The 22,823-nt window shown below is 41.5% G+C and overlaps 1 protein-coding gene across 1 annotated transcript in view; it reads right to left on the bottom strand.

The window, feature by feature from the left end:
- SLC6A11 (solute carrier family 6 member 11) overlaps positions 1 to 22,823 on the bottom strand; it is a 120,617-nt gene that overhangs the window by 20,765 nt on the left and 77,029 nt on the right. The window contains exons 6-7 of the mRNA XM_023536880.1: positions 14,607 to 14,710; positions 7,783 to 7,907 (exon numbers count right to left, since the gene is read on the bottom strand). Coding sequence (XP_023392648.1) covers positions 7,783 to 7,907; positions 14,607 to 14,710 — 229 coding nt within the window. The remainder of the gene's footprint in view (positions 1 to 7,782; positions 7,908 to 14,606; positions 14,711 to 22,823) is intronic.

The following is a 22,823-nucleotide window of genomic DNA, read 5'->3' on the forward strand; positions in this document are numbered from 1 at the left end:
AGGTTTTTTTTTTTTCATTTTTTTCTCATTTCTTTCTTGAGTTCAATCAACTCTTTTCATTTCTTTCTCTTCTCCTCTCCTCTTTTGTTAGTTTCTGAATATCTGTTTCAAGGTGTTTTTTCACTTCCTCAGGTGCTTGTTTTGGTATGTTTAATTCTCTTTGGAGTGCTGATTTAGAGTTTTCTTCTACTTCATGGCTTTTTTCAGAGGGGGAGCATGGTTATTCACTGATATATGGGAAATTTGTATTCCTGATTTTCTGCAGTAGCTCTGTATGGACTTGACTCTTCTCTTATTTTTCATGGGTATTTTATAACATTCCCAGGTTAATTGTGCTCTCTTCTGTCAGTATAGCAAAGTCCATGTACTTTAACAGCATTTTGTTTTGATGGTGGGGAGAAGGTGAGCTCCCCTTCTCACACCTCGATTTTATGGTTCTCCTTTATTTTGCAGGAATTTACATTTTATCTTCTTTTCTTGGTTTTACCTTCACCATCTAATTGTCAAAGGGTGTTTCTCCTTCCTTTTGGCCTTTTTTTCTCTCCTAGAAGCTTTGTTCCTTAAAATTATGCCTATCCTTTTAAATGATCCCTGCCCCTTTAAATCATACGTACTTTGAATCCCTTCTCTGTAGTTCCTTCTAAGGGATCTGTCTGGATCCTTTCCAGTATTTTCAGATTTAGAGTGAATTTAATCTTTCTAGAAATAGTTCCAAATCACTTTTAGGTCCCTTCATCAGCCTCTGTCTTCTGTTCCCCTACCCTCCCACAGTTTTTCTCAGTTTGTCTTTGTTCACCACCAAGCCTTGCAGAGTGGGTGGTCGAGGAAGAGACTCTGCACTAGGATTGGTGATTTTTCTTTTTGTTACAGTTATCTGCAGCTTTAACATTTTCTGTCTTCAAGTTATCAGGGGGCATGGTTTTGTGTAGAATATGCTTTTCCCTTCTTGTTTTTTTCTTGTTGTTTGGGGAAAATAGTTTGGGATATAAATAGCTATATAGCTGTCATTCATTGTCCTTAGATACTCAGAATTCTTGCCTCCTCTAATTTTTAAAAGAGTAAGATTGATTCATTCTTGAATGTTTGATAGAATCACCAGTGAAACCATTAGAGCTTGGAGTTTTCTTGATAAGAAGGTTTTTGATAATGAATTCAATTTCTTTAAAGTATATAGAGCTATTTAGTTTTTTTATTTCTTCTTGAGTCAGTTTAAACAAATTATATTTTTAAAAGAATTTGTCCATTTAATCTACATTTCAAATATATTAGCTTGAAGTTGTTTATAACATTCTCATTCTCATTTTTGATATTTTTAAGATCGGTAGCCATTTCTTCTCTTTCATTCCTCATATTATTAATTTGTGTTTTCTCTTTTTTCTTGATTAATCTTCCTAGGTGGTTACAATTTTGTTATATTTTCTAGTGTTAAATTTTGGCTTTAAAAGTTTTCTCTATTGTTTGTTTGTCTTACCTTTATTATTTCTTTGCTTCTATTACTTTGGATTTAGTCTGTATTTCTTTTATCAGCTTCTTCAGAAAGAAACTTAAATCTTTTACTTTAAATCTTTTTATATAGGTATTTATAAAGTTCTAAGTTTCCCTGTAAGCATTTTAACTGTATCCCACAAATTTTGATATGCTGTGTTTTTCATTACTGTTCAGTCTGAAACATTTTCTTCTTTGACACGTGGGATATTTAGAAGTGTGTTGCTTAATTTACATATACTTGGGATTTTCTAGATATCTTTCTGTTATGGATTTCTAATTTTATTCATTGGTTGTCACAGAATATACCTTGTAAGAATTAAATCTTTTGAAATTGATTGAGATTTATTTTATGGTTCAGTTTATTCTATCTTGTGAATGTTTCATATGCATTTAAAAAGGATTGCACTCTGCAGTTGTTTTATAAATGTCAATTAAATCAGTTCAACTTGGTTGATAGTGTCCAGATCTATCTTTACTGATATTTTGTATACAGGCATACCTTGTTTTATTGTGCTTCGATTTATTATGCTTCACAGGTGTTGCCTTTTTTTAACCAACTGAAGGTATGACCCTTCACCTGCAAAAAGATTATGACTCACTTTATTATGATACTCACTTGATTGCAATACTTGCTTTGTTACAGTGGTCTGCAACTGAACCTACAATATTTCTGAGATATGCCTGTCCTTGCTTTATTGCGGATGTCTGGAACTGGCCCTGCCATATTGCTAAGGTATGCCTGTAGCTGTCCTATCACGAGTGAAAGAGGGGTGTTAAAACTCCAACAATGATTGTGGGTTTGTCTGTTTTCTCTTTTAGTCTGTTAGCATTTGCTTCACATATTTTAAATCTCTGTCATTCGGTACAAACACTTTAAGGATTGTATCTCTTACCAATGAATTGCCCCTTTTATAAACATTATGAAGTGTCCCTTTTTATCTCTGGTAACACTCTTTGACTTGAAATCTACTCTGTTTAATACTAATATAGCCACACCAATTTCCTTATACTTGTTGTCTGCATGGTATATCTATGTTTTTAAATGTGAAGTGTGTCTCTTTTAGACACCTTAGAGTTGAGTCTTGCTTTTTTACTCGGTCTGGTTATCTCTGCCTTTTAATTGGGGTATTTGGCCCATTTGCATTTACTGTAATTATTGATATGATTAGGTATAAGTCTACCATTTCCTATTTGTTTTCTTTTTGTCTCTTCTGGGTTTTTTGGGCTTAGTCTGTTTCTTTACTCTGTTTTTTTTTTTTTTTTTGCCTTCTTTTGGGATAACTAGTATTTTAAAATAGTCATTTGTATTTCATCTATAAGCTTTGTAGCTCTACCTCTTTTTATTATTTTCTAAACAGTGGGGCCAGCGATATACATCTATAACTAATCAAGGTCTATCTAGAGTTAATAATGTGCCACTTTACACTGCCACCACACATCTGACACTTTCCACTTCTGATATTCATTCTGATATTTTCTGCCTTGAAACAGACTTCAGGACCTGATTATTTCAATAATTAAAAAATGCAAATAGACCAAATACTCCTATTAATAGACAGATGATCAGACTAAATAAAAATGCAAGACTGAACTATAAGTTGTCTAAAATCTCAGCTCCAGGAGATAACACCCTGACTGGGAAGGGTATCAGAGAAACAGACCAAGGGACATGCGGGGAAGGGTAGCAAATCTTGGGTGCTGGACTCTTAGCAGGAGAAAATCTGAACCCTGCAAGAAGCGTATGTTGCCTTCCTGGCTGCCTCCAGGTGTGCTGCAACATTCCATCGAGTGTTCTGCCACCTAATTAGGTATTTTCCAAAAATCATTCCTCAGAAAGTGAGCTCTGGTTCTTCTGAGCAAGGTGAGGTGGCTACATATCACTTGCAACTTGCAATTTATCCAAATGGCAAGGCCTCCTAAGGAAGATCTTGGTCTGATCTATACCCCCATAGAGCAGGTTTACTTGCTGGGCACCAAGAGCAACACAAAAAGCTGAGGCAGAAAAGGCCAGAGCCAGGCTGTACTACCTATGGGCTAGGTGACCTTGGGTGAACCAGTTCGCACTCTAAGCTACAGAGCTGTCATGTGTAGTGGGCATGATAAGGCCCAGAACTGCAGTTTATGTGAAAGGTGCCCAGATAAAGCACCTCGCAGAGATGCTACGAGGATTTTGTGAGGTAGCATATGAAAAACGACCACCTTAGGGCCTGATGAGTGGGACAGAGTAAATCAATTATGGTACATCCATCCAGTGAAATACCAAATAGCCATTGAAATTCATGATGCCATCTCTGTTTCCGAGGCAGAAAGCTCATCATGCATTATTGTGAATGGAAAAATGTAGCCTACAGAATATCAAGAATAATTTGTTCCCACTTCCATCTACACACATGTAGCTATATATGCATGGAAAATCCTGGCAGGAGAATCCCAAAGTGTTGTCAGATTTGAACTGGAGACTTTTTCCTTTGTCAATATTTCCACATTTTTTCTACAATAAACATGCTTTCAATTTGAAATTTTAAAAAGTCAAGAAAATGTATTTTCAATTGGCTCTTTTCATTTCTATCTATGGCTCCTCGGTCAGCTTCACCTATAAAATGTAAATACAGTTGACTCTTGAACAAAGCAAGGGTTAGGGGCACAGACACCCCCATGTAGTCAAAAATTTGTGTCACTTTTGAATCCCCCAAAACTTAGCTACAGTCATCCCTAAGTATTTAGGGTAGAGATTGGTCTCAGGACTCCTTGCAGATACCAAAATCTGTGGATGCTTGAGTCCCTTATATAAAATGGCACAGAAAAATGGACACAGTTGGCATTCCACGTCTGTGGATTCCCAATCATGGATCAAAAATACTGTTTTCACTAACATTGTTAAAATGTCCGTACCACCCAAAGCAATCTACAGACTCAATGCAATCCCTACCAAAATATCAATGGCATTTTTCACAAAACTAGTAACAAATAATCCTAAAATTTATATGGAACCACAAAAGACCCAAATAGCCAAAGCAATCTTGAGAGAGAAAACAAAGTTGGAAGTATCAAGCTACCTGATATATTACAAGGCTATAGTAATCAAAATAGCATGGTACCGGCATAAAAGCAGACACGTAAATCAATGGAACGGAATAGAGAACCCAGAAATAAACCCTGCCTATACAGTCAATTAATGTAAGACAAAGGAGGTAAAGACATAAATGATGTTGGGAAAACTGGACAGACACATGCAAAAGAATGACATTGGATCCCTCTCTTACAACATATACTAGAAAAAAATCAAAATGGATTAAAGACTTAAATGTAAGATCTGAAACCATAAAACTCCTAGGAGAAAACATGGAGAGTAAACTCTCTGACATCAGTCTTACTAATATTTTTTTGGGATCTGTCTCCTCAGGCAAGGAAAATCAAAGAAAATACAAACAAATGGGACTACATCAAACTAAAGAGTTTTTGCACAGAGAAGGAAACCGTCAACAAAATGAAAGGACGACTTACTGAATGGGAGAAGATATTCACCAGTGATATATCTGATAAGGGGTTAATATCCGAAATATTAAGGAACTCATACAACGTAACACCAAAAAACAAATAATCCAATTAAAAAATGGACAGAGGACCTGAATATACATTTCTCCAAAGAGGATATACAGATGGCCTATAGACATATGAAAATATGCTCAACATCACTAGTCATCAGGAAAATGCAAATTAAAACCACAATGAGATATCACCTCACACCTGTCAGATGGCTATCAATAACTCAACAAACAGTGAGTGCTGGTGGGAATGTGGAGAAAAGGGCACCCTCGTGCACTGTTGGCAAGACTGTAAATTGGTGCAGCCACTATGGGAAACAATATGGAGGTTCCTCAAAAAATTAAAAATAGAGCTACCATGTAACCCAGCAATTCCACATCTGGGTATTTAATCTAAGAAATCCAAATCACTAATTTGAAAAGATATATGCACCCCTATGTTCATTCCAGCATTATTTACAATAGCCAAGATATGGAAACAACCTAAGTGTCCATTGATAGATGACTAGATAAAGAAGATGTGATGCGTGTGTACACACACACACACACACACACACACACTACAAAATTACTCAGCCATAAAAAGAATGAAATCTTACCATCTATGCCAACGTGGATAGACCTAGAGAGTATTATGCTAAGTGAAATAAGCAGAAACAAACTCATAGATACAGAGGACAAATTGACTGGACAGAAGAAAGGTTACGTGATGGGTGAAAAAAGTGAAGGGATTAAGATGTACAAATTGCCAGTTATAAAAAGTCACAGGTATGTAAAGTACAGCATAGGGAATATAGTCCATAATATTATAATAACTATGTATAGTGTCAGATGGATAGATTCATTGGGGTGATCACTTTTTAAGTTATATAAATGTCTAATCACTATGTTGTACACTTTAAACTAATATAATATTGTATGTCAATTGTAATTAAAAAAATATTGTTTTTGATCTGTGGTTGGCTGAATCTGTGGGTGTAAAACCTGGAGATACAGAGAGCTGACTGTATATTTATTGAAAAAAATCTGCTTATAAGTGAACCCGCGCAGTTCAAATCTGTGATGTTCAACTGTAATGATACAGGGTCAATTGAAAGGATAAAAAGAGTAAGATAGTGCTGTAGATATCCTATCTAACTCAACACCTGAGGTGGGAATTAGGATGTTCATTTTATAGAGGAGGAAGTGGATTCTCAGAGACGGCAAAGCTCATGTAGAGAAAGTAATGTTCCTTCCCCATGGGGCTACTTCATGGTTCAATGTGAGGACAGAGCATGGGTGTTTTATGAAGTGCCAGGTGCCCTGCCCGTAGTGGGCAGAGGATGTCATAGTCAGAAGATGAGCTCTGGAGCCAGATGGCCATGTTTAAAGCTCAGCTCTATCCCTTTGAGCTTGGGTAACCTTGGATAAGTGACCTTACCTCCCTGAGCCTCAGCTTCCTCATTTGTAAAATGAGGATAGCAGAAGTGCCACCTCGAAGGGTTGAGCCAAGGGCCATATGAGACAGCTCTTGCCCAGAGCAGGCACTCGATGACTGACAACTTTGATTATATTAATATCCTCTGGCCTAGCTCGGACCCCTGATTTCAGCAGAGATTGTCTCTATCTCTGACATACAATGTCCAGAGGAAGGTGGACCCTAGTGGTAATGGAGCAAAGCTCAGCAATCAGCTTCCTGCTCTGATGTGAATACCCACCATCCTGCCTAGCTTGGTGGGCACATGAGACAAAAACAGCCACACCCCAGACCAAGGTTCTCGAAGAGGCAGTGAGAATGAGGGCATGACTGGCATTGAGTAGATGGAGACCAGAGAGGCTGAGCCCCCTAGGCTGCTCTGAACAAATGTCCTACCAGACATTCTTATAGGTGAAAAACCTATTTAGATTTATCTGAGATTAGAATCCAACTCTGCCATGAAAACACAAACTAATTTTGTACTTTTTAATATACATTTAATTTTTCCATAATTCAAATACCATGTAGATCAAGAGAAGAGTTATTCACCATTTTGCATAACCACTTCATCGATAATAACTCTGCCTACAGTGTGTTTGATAGAAACACTCATTAAAATGTACTTAAGAATGTCACACTCGTGGTGATTCTGCATCTAGAAAAGGGACAGGGAGACAGAGAGGCTCTTCGAGCAATGGAAAGAGCATGTGCAAAGTCTCTGGGCTGGGAGGGAGTGAGCTATGTCTCAGAAGTGAAAGCAGACTTCTGAGGGGCAGAGAGGGCATGGGGGAACGAGGCAGGTGGTGAGGCTGCAGGAGCTGGGCCATACAGGGTCTTGAGGCCATGCTGAGAGTTCAGCACCATGAGAAGCCAAGAAAGATTTTCCATCAGAGGACACGTTCAGATTTGCATTTTTGAAAAAATCACTCTGCAGGGTAGCACATGGAATAGAGGGGTAAGTAGCGGAGGCAGGGAAGCCAGTGAAAGGTTCCTGCAGGCATCCAGGTGAGTGGTTATGGTGGCCTGGGCTGTTGGGAAGACAGTGGAGCTGGGGAAAAACTGATGAAGTGGAGTGGCATCGAGGAGGCAGAATCTACACAACTTGGGGATGCCTTGGATTTAGCAGTGAGGACGTGTCAAGGTTTCCTGCCCAGGTAATTCCCAGGATCCCAATTTGAGGATGGATGGTGGGGCTCCCTCCTGTGACCTGAACCAGGGGAAGAATGAGCTGAAGAGGAAGATAATATTTTCATTGTAAACATCACCCAAAGCATCACCACCTTGGGCACTTACCTGACTCTGCTACCTCAGCAATGGGTACCCCCTGCTCGTATGCCATGAAGCCCAGGACAGAGAAGATGGCGAAGCCGGCCACAAAGCTGGTGCCACTGTTCAGACAGCAGAGCATAATACAGTCCCTGTAGGGAAGCAGTGAGAGGGCTCAGGTCAGAGTGGGAGGAACAGGCACTTTGCTGGAACATTCTGTCTGAGCACATGGCAGTCCTGTGGGGGCAGGCAGAGCAGTAAAAGCATGGACAGCACCATTATCCTGACGAAGCTTTGTAGTTCAGAAAGGTTAGGTGGCTGGCGTATGATCATATAGCTTCTGCTGAACTTCTAGAAAATAAGGTTGGTCACAGAGCAGAGGCACAGAGAGGGAGTGGGCAGGGAGAGAGGCTTGCAAGTGGGAATATGCACGAGCGAGAAAACACTTGGAGACAAATCAGTGCTCCTTCAGATCCCTTGCAGGAGAAAATCCCAGGGAAAGTGAGAGAAGATTGATTTCCCGGGAGCTCAAACAAGGAAAGCAAGAGAGGCCCCTGAGAAACGGCTGCTTCTCAGCCAGAGAAGCATTGATGAGCTTCACACTGGAAGCTCTCTGCAGCCTCAGGAGGACACATCTGTCCTGGCCAAGTTTTTTATGGGAGCAGCACCCCACTGCTCAGTTCTGGCTCTGCTGCTGCGAGGGAGCAGCCCTTCCACATCAGGCCCCTCAATGGAGAGGTTTATCAGAGCAGTGACTGTCTCCTGCCCTTGGGAGGGGCTCACCAGCGAAGAAACGTAGGCAAACGTCATGACCAAGGAGAAATCAGATTACAAATGACTTTGGCAAGATAAAGATGGACCCGTCAAGTCCCGGCCCCTCCAACCTCAGGCTCTGCATCCTCTTGAGGCCAAGTCAGGGAATGAGCCTCCCAGGACTTCAGCTGCTGCAGATTGTGCATTGGGAGTTAGTCTTAGAACACGTGTGATGCTCCACTTTAAAGGGAGCAGCTCCCAAGTGGCCTGTCCAACCCCCTGCCCAGGGAGGTATGACTAGTCTGGAGAGTCCCTGCAGCAGCTGTCACCTGCCTCTGCTCACCCCTAGTGATCAGGAGCTTGTCACCTGCTTCCATGATGCTTTGCCCTTGCCCAACGGCTCCTGCTTCTTACAGGGTAAGAACTTCCTCATGTTGTGCTTGACCAAAATCTGATTTCTCTGATAAGTTTTAGTTCTACCCTCCCAAATAAGCTGGAGCTCCTTTAGGCTTGGGAGAGCTGAAGATTGGACCTGTATCTCCTTGAGTTTTTGTTCTCTCAGTTAACTATGCCAATTCCTTTACCAGTTCCTCTTCCCGCTTGTGATCTGTAATACACTCCAGCTTGTCCAGCCCCTTTTCAAATGTCACATCCAGGAATGAGCACCAGACTCAAGAACAGAATAGGACTCTCTCAGGTCCTCTTCTCTTGACACCATACTTTTTATAATGCAACGAAAGGGTACACTAATGTTGGGGACTGTAACACCATGTTGTCTTGCAACGACTCTGGCAATCAAGGGCAAAATGGAGAGAGCATTGGACTGGGGCTCAGGAGCCTTGGGTTCCAATTCCCCCTGCAATATCTTTTCTCTGGGCCTGATCTCACCAGCTATAAACCAAGGTGCTTGGGTGGATTAAATCTATTCAATCTTGGGCCCTGTGATAGATTAAATCATTTTCCAGCAAGCAGTCACTCTCCCTACTTTCTTCCTTGGAGAGCAATATAACTCCTGGCTCCACTGACTTCAGGCTTAGTCACGTGACTTGCTTTGGCCAACGAATATTAGCAGATGTGATACAAACAGATGCTTAAGATATGCTTGTGTGATTAGATCTGTTCATTATCCCTTCTGTGTTTTGCCATGAGAACCTCCCTGGGGAAATGCTGTCCTTGCAGCTTAGACTCCAAAATGTACACACACAGACCAGACTTGAGCCTGGCCTGGACGCTGGGACCAAACCAACCCAATCTACAGACTGAAGGAGAGCTTCCCCAAGTGACCTGCTTGTTGAGGTAAGCCACTGTGTTCTGGGCTTCTTTGTTACACAGCATTATTGTGGCAGTAAGTGACAGATACAGTTACCTTTAAAGAATTCTTCTGGCACTATAGATGAAGGATGGGCTGGTAGCCCTAAGGACTTTATCTGCAAGCCTGATGTACCTCCTCTCAAAAGGAAATTCAGCTCAGCCCAGGCAAGGGCAGAATTATTCCTAGAGTTGGGATAAATCTGCTCCTCATACCTGTTTCTTGACTCTGACTTAACCAACAGTGGGAAACAAGGTGGTACTGGAGAGGAAAGTACTTTCTCCATATCCTCTATATCCTGGAATTCTCCCGTATAATTTGGATCTGCAATCTGTCTAGTCCTGTGCGAGGATTTCTCAAACACTGTCACAGAATCTCAAGGCTCAGGGAGGAACGTCACACATTCGAAGTTTCAGTCATTTGGTTGGGAAGGTGAAATGTGCATCCATTTATCTCAGACATGAAATCCCTTGCTTTTTCTATGAGTTACACAAAAAGGATGCTTTCCAAGAATCAAGATATCCAAATCCTGATTTGTAGACAATTATCTCTGGGCATCCATATGGTTGCTGGAAAACAAATGTCCCTTATTTCAAAGTTCCCATCTTCCCCTAGAGGCCTCCGGAGAGGTTTCCCAGCACTACAGAGAGGCTCTGAGCACACCTGAGGTCCCTTCCAGCCCTGTGTCCTGCACTCCTGCCCTCAGACCACCCGTACCTTCAGAGGATGGAGGTTAGCCATCTGAGTTCTGGAGTGAAGATTTTCTCCGCCTAGTTTGCTCTGTCCTCATACCTCTAACTCCTTCCCCACAGGGCACCTTTTAGGTGAAAAGATTGTGTAACAACCACTTTGAAGTTGGCAGCAGCTGAGCCAGCTTTGAAGACCTCTAGAAGCTATTATGCTGTCAGAAGAGAGGGTACTAATTTACTCCCTCTGAGTTGGGAAGACTTGCTCTGGGAACAATTTAGAAAAGGAAATAAAATGAGCCTTTCGATTTAGCAATGTCACCTAGGGGATCAGGTTACCTCTGCTGATGGGAGGAGGAGAAACCTGCCTGTTGAATGGGAAAGCAGAAGAGATCTTCAGCAGCCAGCATATTCAACCCACTGCTTGGAGGGGAAAAAAGTAGCCACTGCGCCGAGACACAGCCTGATGACAGAGCAGTCTTGACCAAATCCTTGCTAACTGCTATAGTTGGGAAAGAACAGGTCATCTCTGTTAGTGAGGACTAGGGGTGTAGGAACCAGAAAGGCCTAGGTTCAAAGCCTTGTTCCATTAGTGGCAACGTGAACATGAGCAAGTGACTTACCTTTGGGCCTCAGTTTCCTCATCTGTATAAATGCTATGGCCCTTCCATATTTCCTTACATGTCGGCCAGCACTATACTAGGCTCAAGGGATGGTGGTAAATAAGAAGACCCAGCTCCCATCCTCATGAGATGACAGCGTAGCCAAGTGACCAAGTGATTTCTGCAGTGTCCAGCACAGAGGGCCTGTGGTGAATGCTGGTTGCTGATATGCAGACAGCATCCCTCTCCAGTATCCCAAGGGGGTCATATTCAACCTAGACCTGCGTTCTGCTGTGCTGCTCTCCCTGTCCAGTGCCTTTCTCTTTCTCTCCATGGTTAGCATTTTGCATTATGGCTGACAGAGTGCTTTACCTCTCATCCCCAGACCCACCTCCCCGTGAATGGCACGAATGTAGAACAGATCTTATGGACAACCTGGTCTGACCCCTACCTCTCTAGTATGCCTCTGTCCAGCCATACCTAATTATCTCTACTCAAAGGCCCCCAGGAACAATAGAACTTGCTGCCTAATGGTATATTGGATTCCACATTAGTTTTCATTATGTTGGAGCTTTCACTTTCATTTCCTCAGTGCCTCAGTTTCCCCAAGTTACAAACTATAGACTGGGGTTATGTCATTGTGTCTGTACCTCCAAAGTTACTGATTCCAGTGTCTTGCACTTAGTAGACACACAACGCACATGGTTAACAAACGGGCCAGTAAAGTGACCGCCAAGCCAGCTTTCGGAGAGGATGCGGCAGAGCGCTGGGCTAGGGATTTGGAGACCTTGGTCTGAGTCCAGACTCTACCACAACTAGCTGGAGGGCCACCTCCATGAGCCTCAATTACCCTATCTCGATGACAAAGATAATGTGGGAGGGACATTATCATAGACAAAGTTTCTTTGGATTGATGATTTCATTTGAGCCACATGACAACCAAGTTCTTATCCTACCAGTGGAGTGTGACCTGGTCTTCTCACTATACCCTCACCTACATCAGATAGGGTTCATTTTTTAGACCATGGCCAATTTGCTAGTTGAGGAAAAGAATCTCATTATTTTAAGAGTGTGTTGCTGATTTTTCTGTTGTTGTTTTGGTGTTTTTCATATTGATCTAATTATGTTCTTTACATATTATGGACATAAACTCTTTAAATCAAATTACATGTTGTTAGCATGCCCTTTAATTTTATAGATGATTTTTTTTTGTAATTTTTTTTAATTTGGGAAGAGATATAATACAGAAAAGTACGTAAATAATATTAGTATTAACTTGACATTTTAAATTATAAAAGCAATATGTACTCAGAGTAAAAGCAAAACATGAAATTGTATAGGAAGGTATGAGTGAGAAGCCCATCTCCCTCTCTTTGACTTCCCAGTCTCACTCTCCACTGCTGACCGCTTTTAGTTTTCTATGTTTCTTCCCAGGAATTTTAGAAGTTCTAAAATTCTAGTTGTGATTTCTATAGTTATTTTGATGTTTTCTACATACTTTCCCATTCTGAAATCTATTTTTATGATATTGCAATTTATAATAAGGAATACACAGTCAAGCGCCAATTAACAATGGGCTTACATGCTGGAAATACACCCTTAGGCGATTTCATCATTGTGTGAACACCACAGAGTGCACTTTTACAAACTTAGATGGAATGGCCTACTGCACACTAGGCTTTATGGTATACTACTGTCATATATTTGGTCTGTTGGTAACTAAAACATCATCATGTGGTGCATGACTGTATATTTGGTCTTTGTCCACTGTTTCTGGCAAAGAGCTCTTAACACTTTTAGAATTTCCTGTGGTGAGAGCAATAAAGGTATCACTTGTTATGTTAACAAAGTTACTTTTGGAAAGCACCTAAGGATGGGGGAGGGGGGGCTGGTTTCCAGTGGAGCCAACTATGATTAGAAGGCTGAAACTTTCAGTCCTACCCTGGACTTCTAGAGAGGGTGTAGAGGTTAGACACTGAGTTCTACCACCAATGGCCAATGATTTAGTCAATCATGCCTATGTAATGAAGCCTCCAAAATTAAAAAAATAAAAATAAAAAGCAAGGGAGTCAGAGAGCTTCTGGGTTGGTGAACACCTGGAGATTCAGGGAGAGTGGTATGAAAGCTTCGTGCCCTCTCTCCATAATTTGTCCTATATATCTCTTCTATCTGGCTGTTCCTGAGTTATATCCTTTTATGATAAAACACTAACCTAGTAAGAACAATGTTTCTCTGAGTTCTGTTAGCCATTCTAGCAAATTAATTGAACCCTTGGAAGGGGTCATTGGAACCTCCAATCTATAACCAGTTGGTCAGTCAGAAGTACAGGTGATACCCTAGACTTGCAATTGGTGTTTGAAGTGGGGAAGGGCAGTCTTGTAGGACTCAGCCCTGAACCTGTGGAATTTGATGTTTTCTCTGAGTAAAAAGTGTCAGAATTAAGTTGAATTGATAGACACTCAATTGTTGTCTAAGAATTACTTGGTGTGGGGGTAAATCTCACACACTGGAATATTATTCTTAGTTTTAGAATGATTTCCTTTTAAAAAATATTTAATTATTTAATCAATCTGACACTTTATGGTGCATATATGAGACAAGGTACGGGTATCTATCTTGATTATTTCTCCCAAATAATTAACCTGTCTCAGAATCATTAGCTGAAAAACCCTTCTTTTCTCTACTAATCTGTGATCAGAGATGGCTTCATTGTCATTGTTCTATGAGTTCATACGTAAATAAGGAGCTCTTGGATGCTAGGAAGAGATGCACTGCGCAGCCATCCCTGAATATTCACTTACTGTGACCAGGCCCTGAGTTCAGGGGTGTAGAGACCTCAGTAATCAGACCACTGGCCTAAGTTAGAGACTAGGATACAAATTTCTCTTCCACCATGCACTGCTGCGAGACCTTGGGCAAGTCTCTAGTCTTCTATGGGTCTCAACCTTGTGGTAGAACTCAGGCTGCAGTCCTGGGAGACAGGTGGCCAGGGTCTGACAGCCTTGGGCTCACCTTCCCACATGGGCCCCCTCCAAGTGCTGGGTGTAGCCAGCTGTAGGAGGCCTGAGAGGCAGGCCTGACAGGCTGAGGGGCAAGTAGGGCACCAGCCACTCCAAGTGGGACAGGAGAGAACCCTACAGTCAAATAAGGGGCAGGAAGGTCCTTAGTATTGGAAGACCTGGGTTCAACTCCCAACTTTGCCACGTACTAGCTGTGTGACCTTGGACAAGTCACTTATCTACTCTGGGATAAAGGTTGGCACCTGAGTATGTTTCCAGAGTGGATTTGCTTGCAGCCTGGAATGCAATCTGATCGTATTTATTATTTTTCTTGCTCCTCCAGTGGCCCACTCTTTGACCCTGGGGCAGTGAGAGGCCAAGAAACAGCCCATCTGTCTCTTTCTGGCCCTGCACAGTGGGAAGAAAACTGTGAACTAGCCTGGCAGCATGGAAGGCTCTCGGGGTTTGGTGGAGAGCTAGCAGGGCCCGGGGAAATGCTCACCTGTAGCAGTTGTTGTTATAATTGTTATAACTTCCCAGAGCAGTCAGACAACCCAGGCAGATGGCATAGGAGAAAAAGATCTGCGTTCCAGCATCTACCCAGACCTGCAGGAAGACACAAAGAAGTTGGCACAGAAATAAGAGGTCAGATGTGCCTTGGCCCTGTTCTCTGACATCTCCCACCCACATCCTCCCTCTAAAAAGAGTCAACAAAGGGATAACCAAACTTCCTAAACCTTCTTAGGAACATGTTTTTAGGCGTTCTATTCTTGAGGACCACTTGATTAAATATAAATATCCTTAATTAATTCCAGATTTTTTTCAGTGGTTATGGATAACAGTTCACTGAATAGCAAGAATTTGGATGTTTAGGACCATGCTCCAGCTCTGTTAAAGTTACTTAACTTCTCTGAGGCTTAGGCTCCTGATATGCAAAATGTGGAAAGAACTCTCTCAGGAGTGTTGAGAGGATTCATGCAATAAGAAATGTAGCATGCTTATTGGAATGAGCATGCTCATTGGCATGTTTAAAGCAAAATGAGTGATATTCTTTGTGATTAAGACTACCATAAGAAAACTCATAGGGTTCCATCCAGGGGGAAGCATCGCATAGCTGACCTGAGCTTAAGAGGTAGCATGGAAGGGACAGAAGGAGACGGGGAGGCCCACCGAATCTTTACCATCAAAATAGATGCATTTGAGGCTTCTTATGTGGTACATATGTAAAGTACTTTCTTAGTTTCTAAGTTCCCTTTGACAAAAACTACTGTGGACAGCATGACACGCACAACAGGAATTACGGTGGCTTCTCTAACATTTCCTCTGGGCTATCTTTGAGCTCTTACAAGTTACCAAGGAAAATCTACAACTAAAACCTAAATGTAGCTGATGACTGATGCTTGAGAATCAAGTTTTATCTGGAGCAGGGGTCCCCAACCCTCGGGCCATGAACCAGCATCAGTCCGTAGCCTGTTAGGAACAGGGCCACACAGCAGGAGGTTAGTGGTGGGCAGTTGAGTGAGCAAAACTTCATCTGTATTTGCAGCTGCTCCCCATCACTAGCATCACCGCCTCAGCTCCCTCTCAGATCATCAGGCATTAGATTCTCATAGGAGCACCAGTCCCTGGTGCCAAAAAGGTTGGGGACCACTGATCTAGAGAACAAGGCTTTGCACTAAATACAATTACTAGCAACCATTTATTAAACACTTACAGTGTGCCAGGCACTCGTGCTGAGCCCTGTACACATTATTGCTCTTTAATGTTCACAGAGATTCTATGTGGTAGGTGCTTTTACTAGTCCCTTTTTACAGCTGAGGAAACTGTGGAACAGAGAGGTTGAGTAATTTGCTCAAGACCACACAGCTAGGAGTGGCAGATACAAGTTCATGAGACCCACCTCTAGAGAAGCATGCTTAACTAATCCCAGAATTTCAGAAGTCTTTAGGTGTAACCTCTGATTCAACATAGGACACTCTTCTGAGTACTTCTGACAGATAGTTTCTACTTGATTAGGGCAATGACAGGGAACTCACTATATCTCCTGATGCATCCCCTTTCTTCTTTAGAGAATTATGACCGTTAGACCATTTCTTAAAATGAGAGGAAATCTCCCTTCCTGGGTTCCTAGTTCTGGGGTCACCCAACCCATATTTCTCTCTTCCAAGTGGTAGCACTTTAGAGATTTGAAGAAAGCACCAGTGCCTCCTGGACCCTAGAACTCTCCCTTTTCCAGACAAAATATCTCTATTCTCTCTTTCTTGGGGAATTGATTACATGATAAAGGCCACTCTTCCCTGGATTTTCTTGAGTTTGTTAAATAATTCAACATATACCTTAAAAGAGATTATAATGTTGCCTCTCAACCTAAGAAATAATTTTTTTTCCCTCTAGTATAGGGTCATTGGGTTTAGTGTCTTAGAGCTAAATGAGGAACTTAGAGAGAGCCTTCTCTAAGTGTGTGTGGGGGGGGGGGGGGGGGGGGGGGGGGGGGTGGGGAGGAGTGCCCGCAGATCAGAGTAGGTTGATACACGAGGAAGGAAAATGGAAATATAAGGAAAATAAAAAACCACTTTTTCAAAAAAAATTTGCCATAAAGGGGAGTTGGATGATAAGGTGGTAATGAAAGGGTAAATAAAATTTAGGAAGGATTTTTTTTTAAATGGTAGAAACTCGAGGATGCTTAAATGTTGATAGGAAAGGTCCAGTGCAGAAAAAAAAAGTGAAGATTTAGGAGAGAAATGGATATGTTTTTAAGTCCTCCTGCTCTGTTTCCCCATTTGCTACCCTAGTGGGATCCCCTTTACCCAAATCCAGAGTACAGTGACCTGTCAGGCAATCAAATACCCAACAGAGAAGAAATAGATGTATTTTGCCTGGAAAAAGGAGAATTCTAGGGTGCAGGGGGAAGTGGAGCTTTCTTCAAATCTCAAAGGCCAGTAAAACACTTGGAGAAGCAAAAACAATACAGCTGCTGACCGAAGAAATAAAACCAGATCACAGGAGATGCCCACAGGGATGCTCAGCACTCCCAGAGTCCCATGTTTGTTTTTAATGCCCTTGCAAAATGAGTGTCCTCTTCCCAGACCCTTTGTTGTCCCTGGCTGAGTGTGCAGGCCAGTAAGAGAGGTTGTTCAGATGTTTGGGAAAACTGATTTCTCAGCTGGGACCCATGGCAGGTGGTCCCCTACCACAACATGGTAAATAAACTCTCTGAGTTCAAAAATGCTAGAGAGCTTTCCATTTGCACATCTCAAAGATGGGCCCCCAAACCATGATTTTCACCTGCAGGAAATTTTTCTTGCAGTTTGCTTACTGAGCACGTCAACACTGCATCTGCTCTTTTTGCCTAACTAGTATCCATCTCCCCTTTTAGGTAATAGCATCCCAATTTTCCTGTGGAAAACCACCTCTTCCCCACTCAGAGACAGACAGCTTCAGGGGTGATCATATGACCCATGCCTGGTCTATCAAAGCATTTCTCTTGGCCACAACTATTGGGTTGGGGATGAGCATATGATGCAAACCAAGCCAATGAAACTTAATTTGGGGACTTTCAGTGGAGCCATTGCAAATGGGACGCATTCTTTTCTCCTGGAGATGTTAAGTTTGTAACTGCTAGGGGTCATCACTGACCACGAGGGAAAAGAACAACCTGCCTGAGAATAAAGCCAGTGCAAAGGAAAGCCAGTGCAAAGAATCTAGAACAAAGAAAGACTGATATTGGTGGTAAGACTTGGGTCCCTGGGCCCAATCATACCTGAAATCAGACATACCTGAGAACATTTCAATTTCAGAGGCTTCTTTTTTCTTAAGTCAATTTGAATGGGATTACTGTCACTTCAAATGGAAAGAATTCTGACAAATAGCAATATTAAGCTCTTAGAAAAACCTAGAGGCTGTAAGCCCAGATCCCTCAACCAATCCTAAATTACTAATGAACCACCACTTATTGAGTGCCTTCTGTGTGCAGAATCCTGTGCCAGATTGTGAAAGAGGTACTGTACAATGATACATATACACTCCATCTTGTCTGCAGGTAAGGTAAGACAAAGCGTTCAGAGAACAAGGTACCCAGTACCTAGGAGTGGTAGATGAGGGGAAAAATGAACATGTGCTAGGGCAATCAGAGAAGGCTGTCTGGAGGAAGTACACTTTTAAACACTGGAGAAGTGATGAGATGGGACATACTGGGCCTAGCGGTTCAATGAGAGAGGAGAATGTGTTCTCAAATGACTTTTCCCTCTTGCTCCCCTACCTCTGTAGGAAAAAAGCCTGTCATTGTTATTCTGATAGTTACCGTTAAATCAACACCTTTATACAATACCTTTTGTTCTTCTCCCTTTTGGCAATGTCTGCTGGTTTCCTACCATAAAGAATATTGATATTAGCCAGTAGCCTCTATTTCTCTTCCTTCTCTTTCCTCTAGGATCTAATGTGAAAAAATATTCATTTGTTTCCTGTAAATACTTAAAGGCAATCTGTGAATTTATTCTACCTTTCATATACACACATTCTCTTCCAATTTTTGAATACTCATACTATATCTGCATTATTAGAACACACAACCATTATGTATTATTTCCCTTTTAGTCACTATTTAGTTCTACAGGTTTAATGCTCACTCCCAGACTTTGTTAATACTTCTCCAGTCAATTTGCTTGTCTGTAGCTTGCTTTCTAGTAAATTCCTCTGTAAAGGCTCATGGGAAATAATATTTCTCAGGTTCTCGTATGTTCATAATAGTTGATCTATGGCTTTCATACTTGAAAGTCAATTAGCTATCTATAAAATCCTTGGTTCTCTTTTCCTTTTCCTTAGAATCTTGAGTATGTTGCTTAGTTATCTCCTGGCACAGAGAGCTGCTGGAGAAAAGTCTGATGCCACTCTAATTTGTTTTCCTTTATAAAACACTTTATTTTTTGTCTGAATGATCGATAGGATTTTTCCTTTCTCTTTAAAGTTCAATAATTTTATTAGAATATGTCTTAATGTTGACTATTCTATGTTGACTTTCCCAGGCTTGTGGTGTTCTTCTTGAAGATGTGAATTCAAGTTTTCTCTTAAATATCCATTTCCAGTATTTGGTCTCTTCCATTGCTTTGGATTTCTTCTTTGGGAATTTGTTTGTATGTTGGATCTTCTTTGTCTGTCTTCTGTACTTATCACTTTTTTTTTGCATTTTTTAAAAATCTCTTTCCTTATTTCTGACTTTATTTTCCTCCTTTCTATTCTCTTTTTACCTTATGACATTATCTATGGTGTCTATTCACTCCTGTATTCCTCTATTTAGTTATTTCTCCTGAAATATTTTTCCTTCTGTAAGCTGTCTTTTCAAACTTTCTAATGATTTCACTTATACTATTGTTCCAAAGCATCTGTTGGCTTCTTAATTTTTAGCTTTTTAAAAAAATATTAAATCACAGCATTTAGATATTTTATGGTCTTTGTGGAATGCATTCATTATCAGTAGGAATACTATTCTGTTCATAAGTTTTCTTATAATGGCTTTGTGTAGGATTTGACCATAATTCTTTTCTGTTGCTCATGTGTAGGTGAGACGTATTTTCTTGTACTCTTAGAAGGGGGATTTTTGTATAGAGGAATAGGAGTAATCCAGGGTAGATTTTTTAGCCTCACAGTTCTATAGTTACCTCTTCTGTTATTACCAAAAAGTCTTCCAAACTATAACTGCATTCAGTGCTTTCTGAAATTATTGTTCTCTATTCCCTTCCCTCACTCCTAGCCAAAATTTCTCCTTTTGTTTCCTCTATTGTCTCTGTCCTGCTCAATTTGGGTTCTGTTTTCTCCTCAATGTGAGGTTCTCTGGCCACGGAACTTCAGCTCGTCAGTCCCTAGAATTCCCAGGTCCCAGACCGCTGCCCGAACTTCCCGCAGTCCTCTGGCACTCACCTATGTCTTGGAGCCTGCATATATCCCTCCTAGTTTTGGCTGGCATCCTCAGATACTTCCACCAAGCTTCTACTCCCAGAGTCCTCTCCTCCTAGGGGTGAGTACATGTTAGAGATTTCGGGGTTTCCTGAATTTCAACCTTCTGAATTCCCTTTGACTTCATCTTCATCTTCATCTCATCCCATAGAGTTGATATCATGAAGATGTTATTGTTGTTAGTGTTTGGTTCCATTTGTTCACATTTGTGGGTCATAGAGTCACCCAGTTAGGCTGAAGGTACTATCCACAGGGTTTGTTTGTTTGTTTATTTTACTATCTTAGTTTTTCTGATATGTGGAGAGATTCTGGGCAATTAAAAAATTCTTTTTTTTTTTTTTTCTGATGCCATCTTGTTTCCTTGGTTCTCAAGAAATCTTTAGAGGGAAGATAAATAAAATTGGTCAAAATGGAGGTGGCAGAATACCCAGATTTGAGAAATTGGTGAGTGGGTGTGACAATAGAAGACGAGTCAGTTTTTTTAAGGGAGGCTGGAAGTGTAAAGTAGGAAAATGGGTAAGTATAGTTCTGGGCAAGCAAGTTTGAGACATCTGAGTGAGATGTGCAGGAGACAGGTGGAAAGTCTAGGACTAAATGTGGGGATCTGGGCTAGAGACACATCAGAAAAGTCATCAGAATTTTAGCCACAACTTAACACCTCCCTGACTCCAGATCCAAAACTTTCTTCATTGGCATTTTCTATTTTCTACACTAGGAAAATCCATGTTGATTAATATCAACTTTTCTGCTGAGACATAGGCTCATTGGGCATGCAGAGCTTCCAAACTTTCAGGATTAGATTTCTGTGAAAAAGTCTCACAAAGCAGCATAATATTTCTTCACATGGAGTCTGCATCATTAAACTCCTTAAAAGACTAGCATAACTGATATGTGTCTGTGGTCTTAAATATATGCCTGTGGTTGTGAAAATGCAACAAGGTCTCAATTGTCAGCCTTCCCCCTAAATCCAGGAAAGGATGAATTAACTCATTAGGAAACTACTATATTTGTTAAGATAATTACTAATAGGCTATGCTGGATTAAACAATAAACTACAAAATCTCAGTGGCTTAGCATAACAGAAGTTTATTTCTTGCCTATACAAATCCAGACACACACTGTGAAAAGGCTCTCTTCTACCCAATGACTTAGCAATGCAAGCCTTCCTACCTTACGATACTTCCATGTCAACACAATCTCTGAGGCAGAAGAACAGAGAGCTAGAGATTTGCTTGGGAAATTTTTAAGAGCCAGGCCTGAAAGGTGCTTATATCACTTCTGCCCACATACCACTGACCAGAAACAAATCACATGGACCCAACCTAAAGGCAAGAGAGTCTGGGAAATGTAGTCCTTCCATTTACCCAGAAAGAGAAACAATAAATGGTTGGTGAACATATAGCATTATTTCTACTACAGGCATTGTCTCATGTCTACTCCACCTAAGGCTACTTTTTTCTTTAGGAATTCCACAGAGATGCAGAGATCAAACAAGATCATGGTAGCCTTTGGAATGATTTAACAAAAGTAGAAAAGAGAGCCTAATGAAATGGGCTAAGAGAACATTCAAGAACCCTTCCGTCAGTTTGTTGATGCCTTAAGATGTGAGAAACTTGAGATAATATTTGTTGAAAACCTACTGTCTGCTCAGGCTTTCATGTACACAATCTTGTGATTTAATTACAAGATTATATAACCATGCCACTAAGATAAGTATTGTTGTCTCCATTTTTATACAAGAGGAAATGGACACACAAAAGGTCAAGCAACTAATGAGAGAGAGAGAGTCAGTTTTGAACCCAAGGCATTCTGGCTCCAGATTTTACAGAGAAAAGCCGAGGCCTCCTGGTATGCTGGGTAGGTCTGGAGTCTCAGTTGGGATTTAAACAGCTCTGTAGCTGTCAAGTCAGACAGGACAAAGGCAACCCCACCCCAATGAAAGGAAGACCAGGCAACTGAGCCCCATTGACCAGCATGTCCCAGGACGCTACAAAGGGGGCAGCTCAGCAGAGAAAGGGCTTCCTATTTCTCAACACAATTTGAAGGGAAAATAGTCTCCACAAAACAAACCTCAAGGAAGCTGGGTCAGTAGCTGAGAAACGGATCACTCCCCATGTTCTGCAGCAATGAATGGGGGGCGTTCTGGCAGGGTGGCTGTGGGCGGTCCACATTCAGAGGTTTGGAGGACAGATTTGCATGGGAACAGGGGAGCGGAGCCCCTTAGAAGAGCGGTGGTCCTTTCCTCCAGCTCTGGGGCAACCTCAGCTCTTTCAGGGCGACTGGTTCCAGTGAGCCCTGGTACATAGTAGGAGCAGAAAGCAATGGATCAGGATGTAACCTGCCTTCACAGGTAAACCCTCAGGACCTAGCACTGGATGGCACGGAATACATTCTTAATATCATTAGCTGGGAGAGGTAAGGAAGGATGGATGTACAAGGACAGATACTTCCCTACCCACACTCAGAAGCTACCAGGCCCTGATGGATGCTCAGTATAGACAGCCCTAGGCCACACAGACAGCACATTCTAGTTTACAAAGCACCTTCTTATGTCTTGTGACCCATAAACTGCTCTGAGGTGGGCACCATTATCTTCAGGTTAGAGACACATGTGTGTATGGGTGGAACTACTCTCACTTTCTTCCCGCATTCCCACCTTGGCCATGTAAGTAGAATGTCTAATCTCTTAGAATTCTGGGGGAGAAAGTTTCATGTCTTTTTTTCATCTCTTGGAGAGAGGTCACTTATCCAACTGAGGAGGTCAGGGTAA

This window comes from Pteropus vampyrus, unplaced genomic scaffold (genome assembly GCF_000151845.1).
Source record: "Pteropus vampyrus isolate Shadow unplaced genomic scaffold, Pvam_2.0 Scaffold171, whole genome shotgun sequence".
In the NCBI taxonomy this organism is placed as follows: Eukaryota; Metazoa; Chordata; class Mammalia; order Chiroptera; family Pteropodidae; genus Pteropus; species Pteropus vampyrus.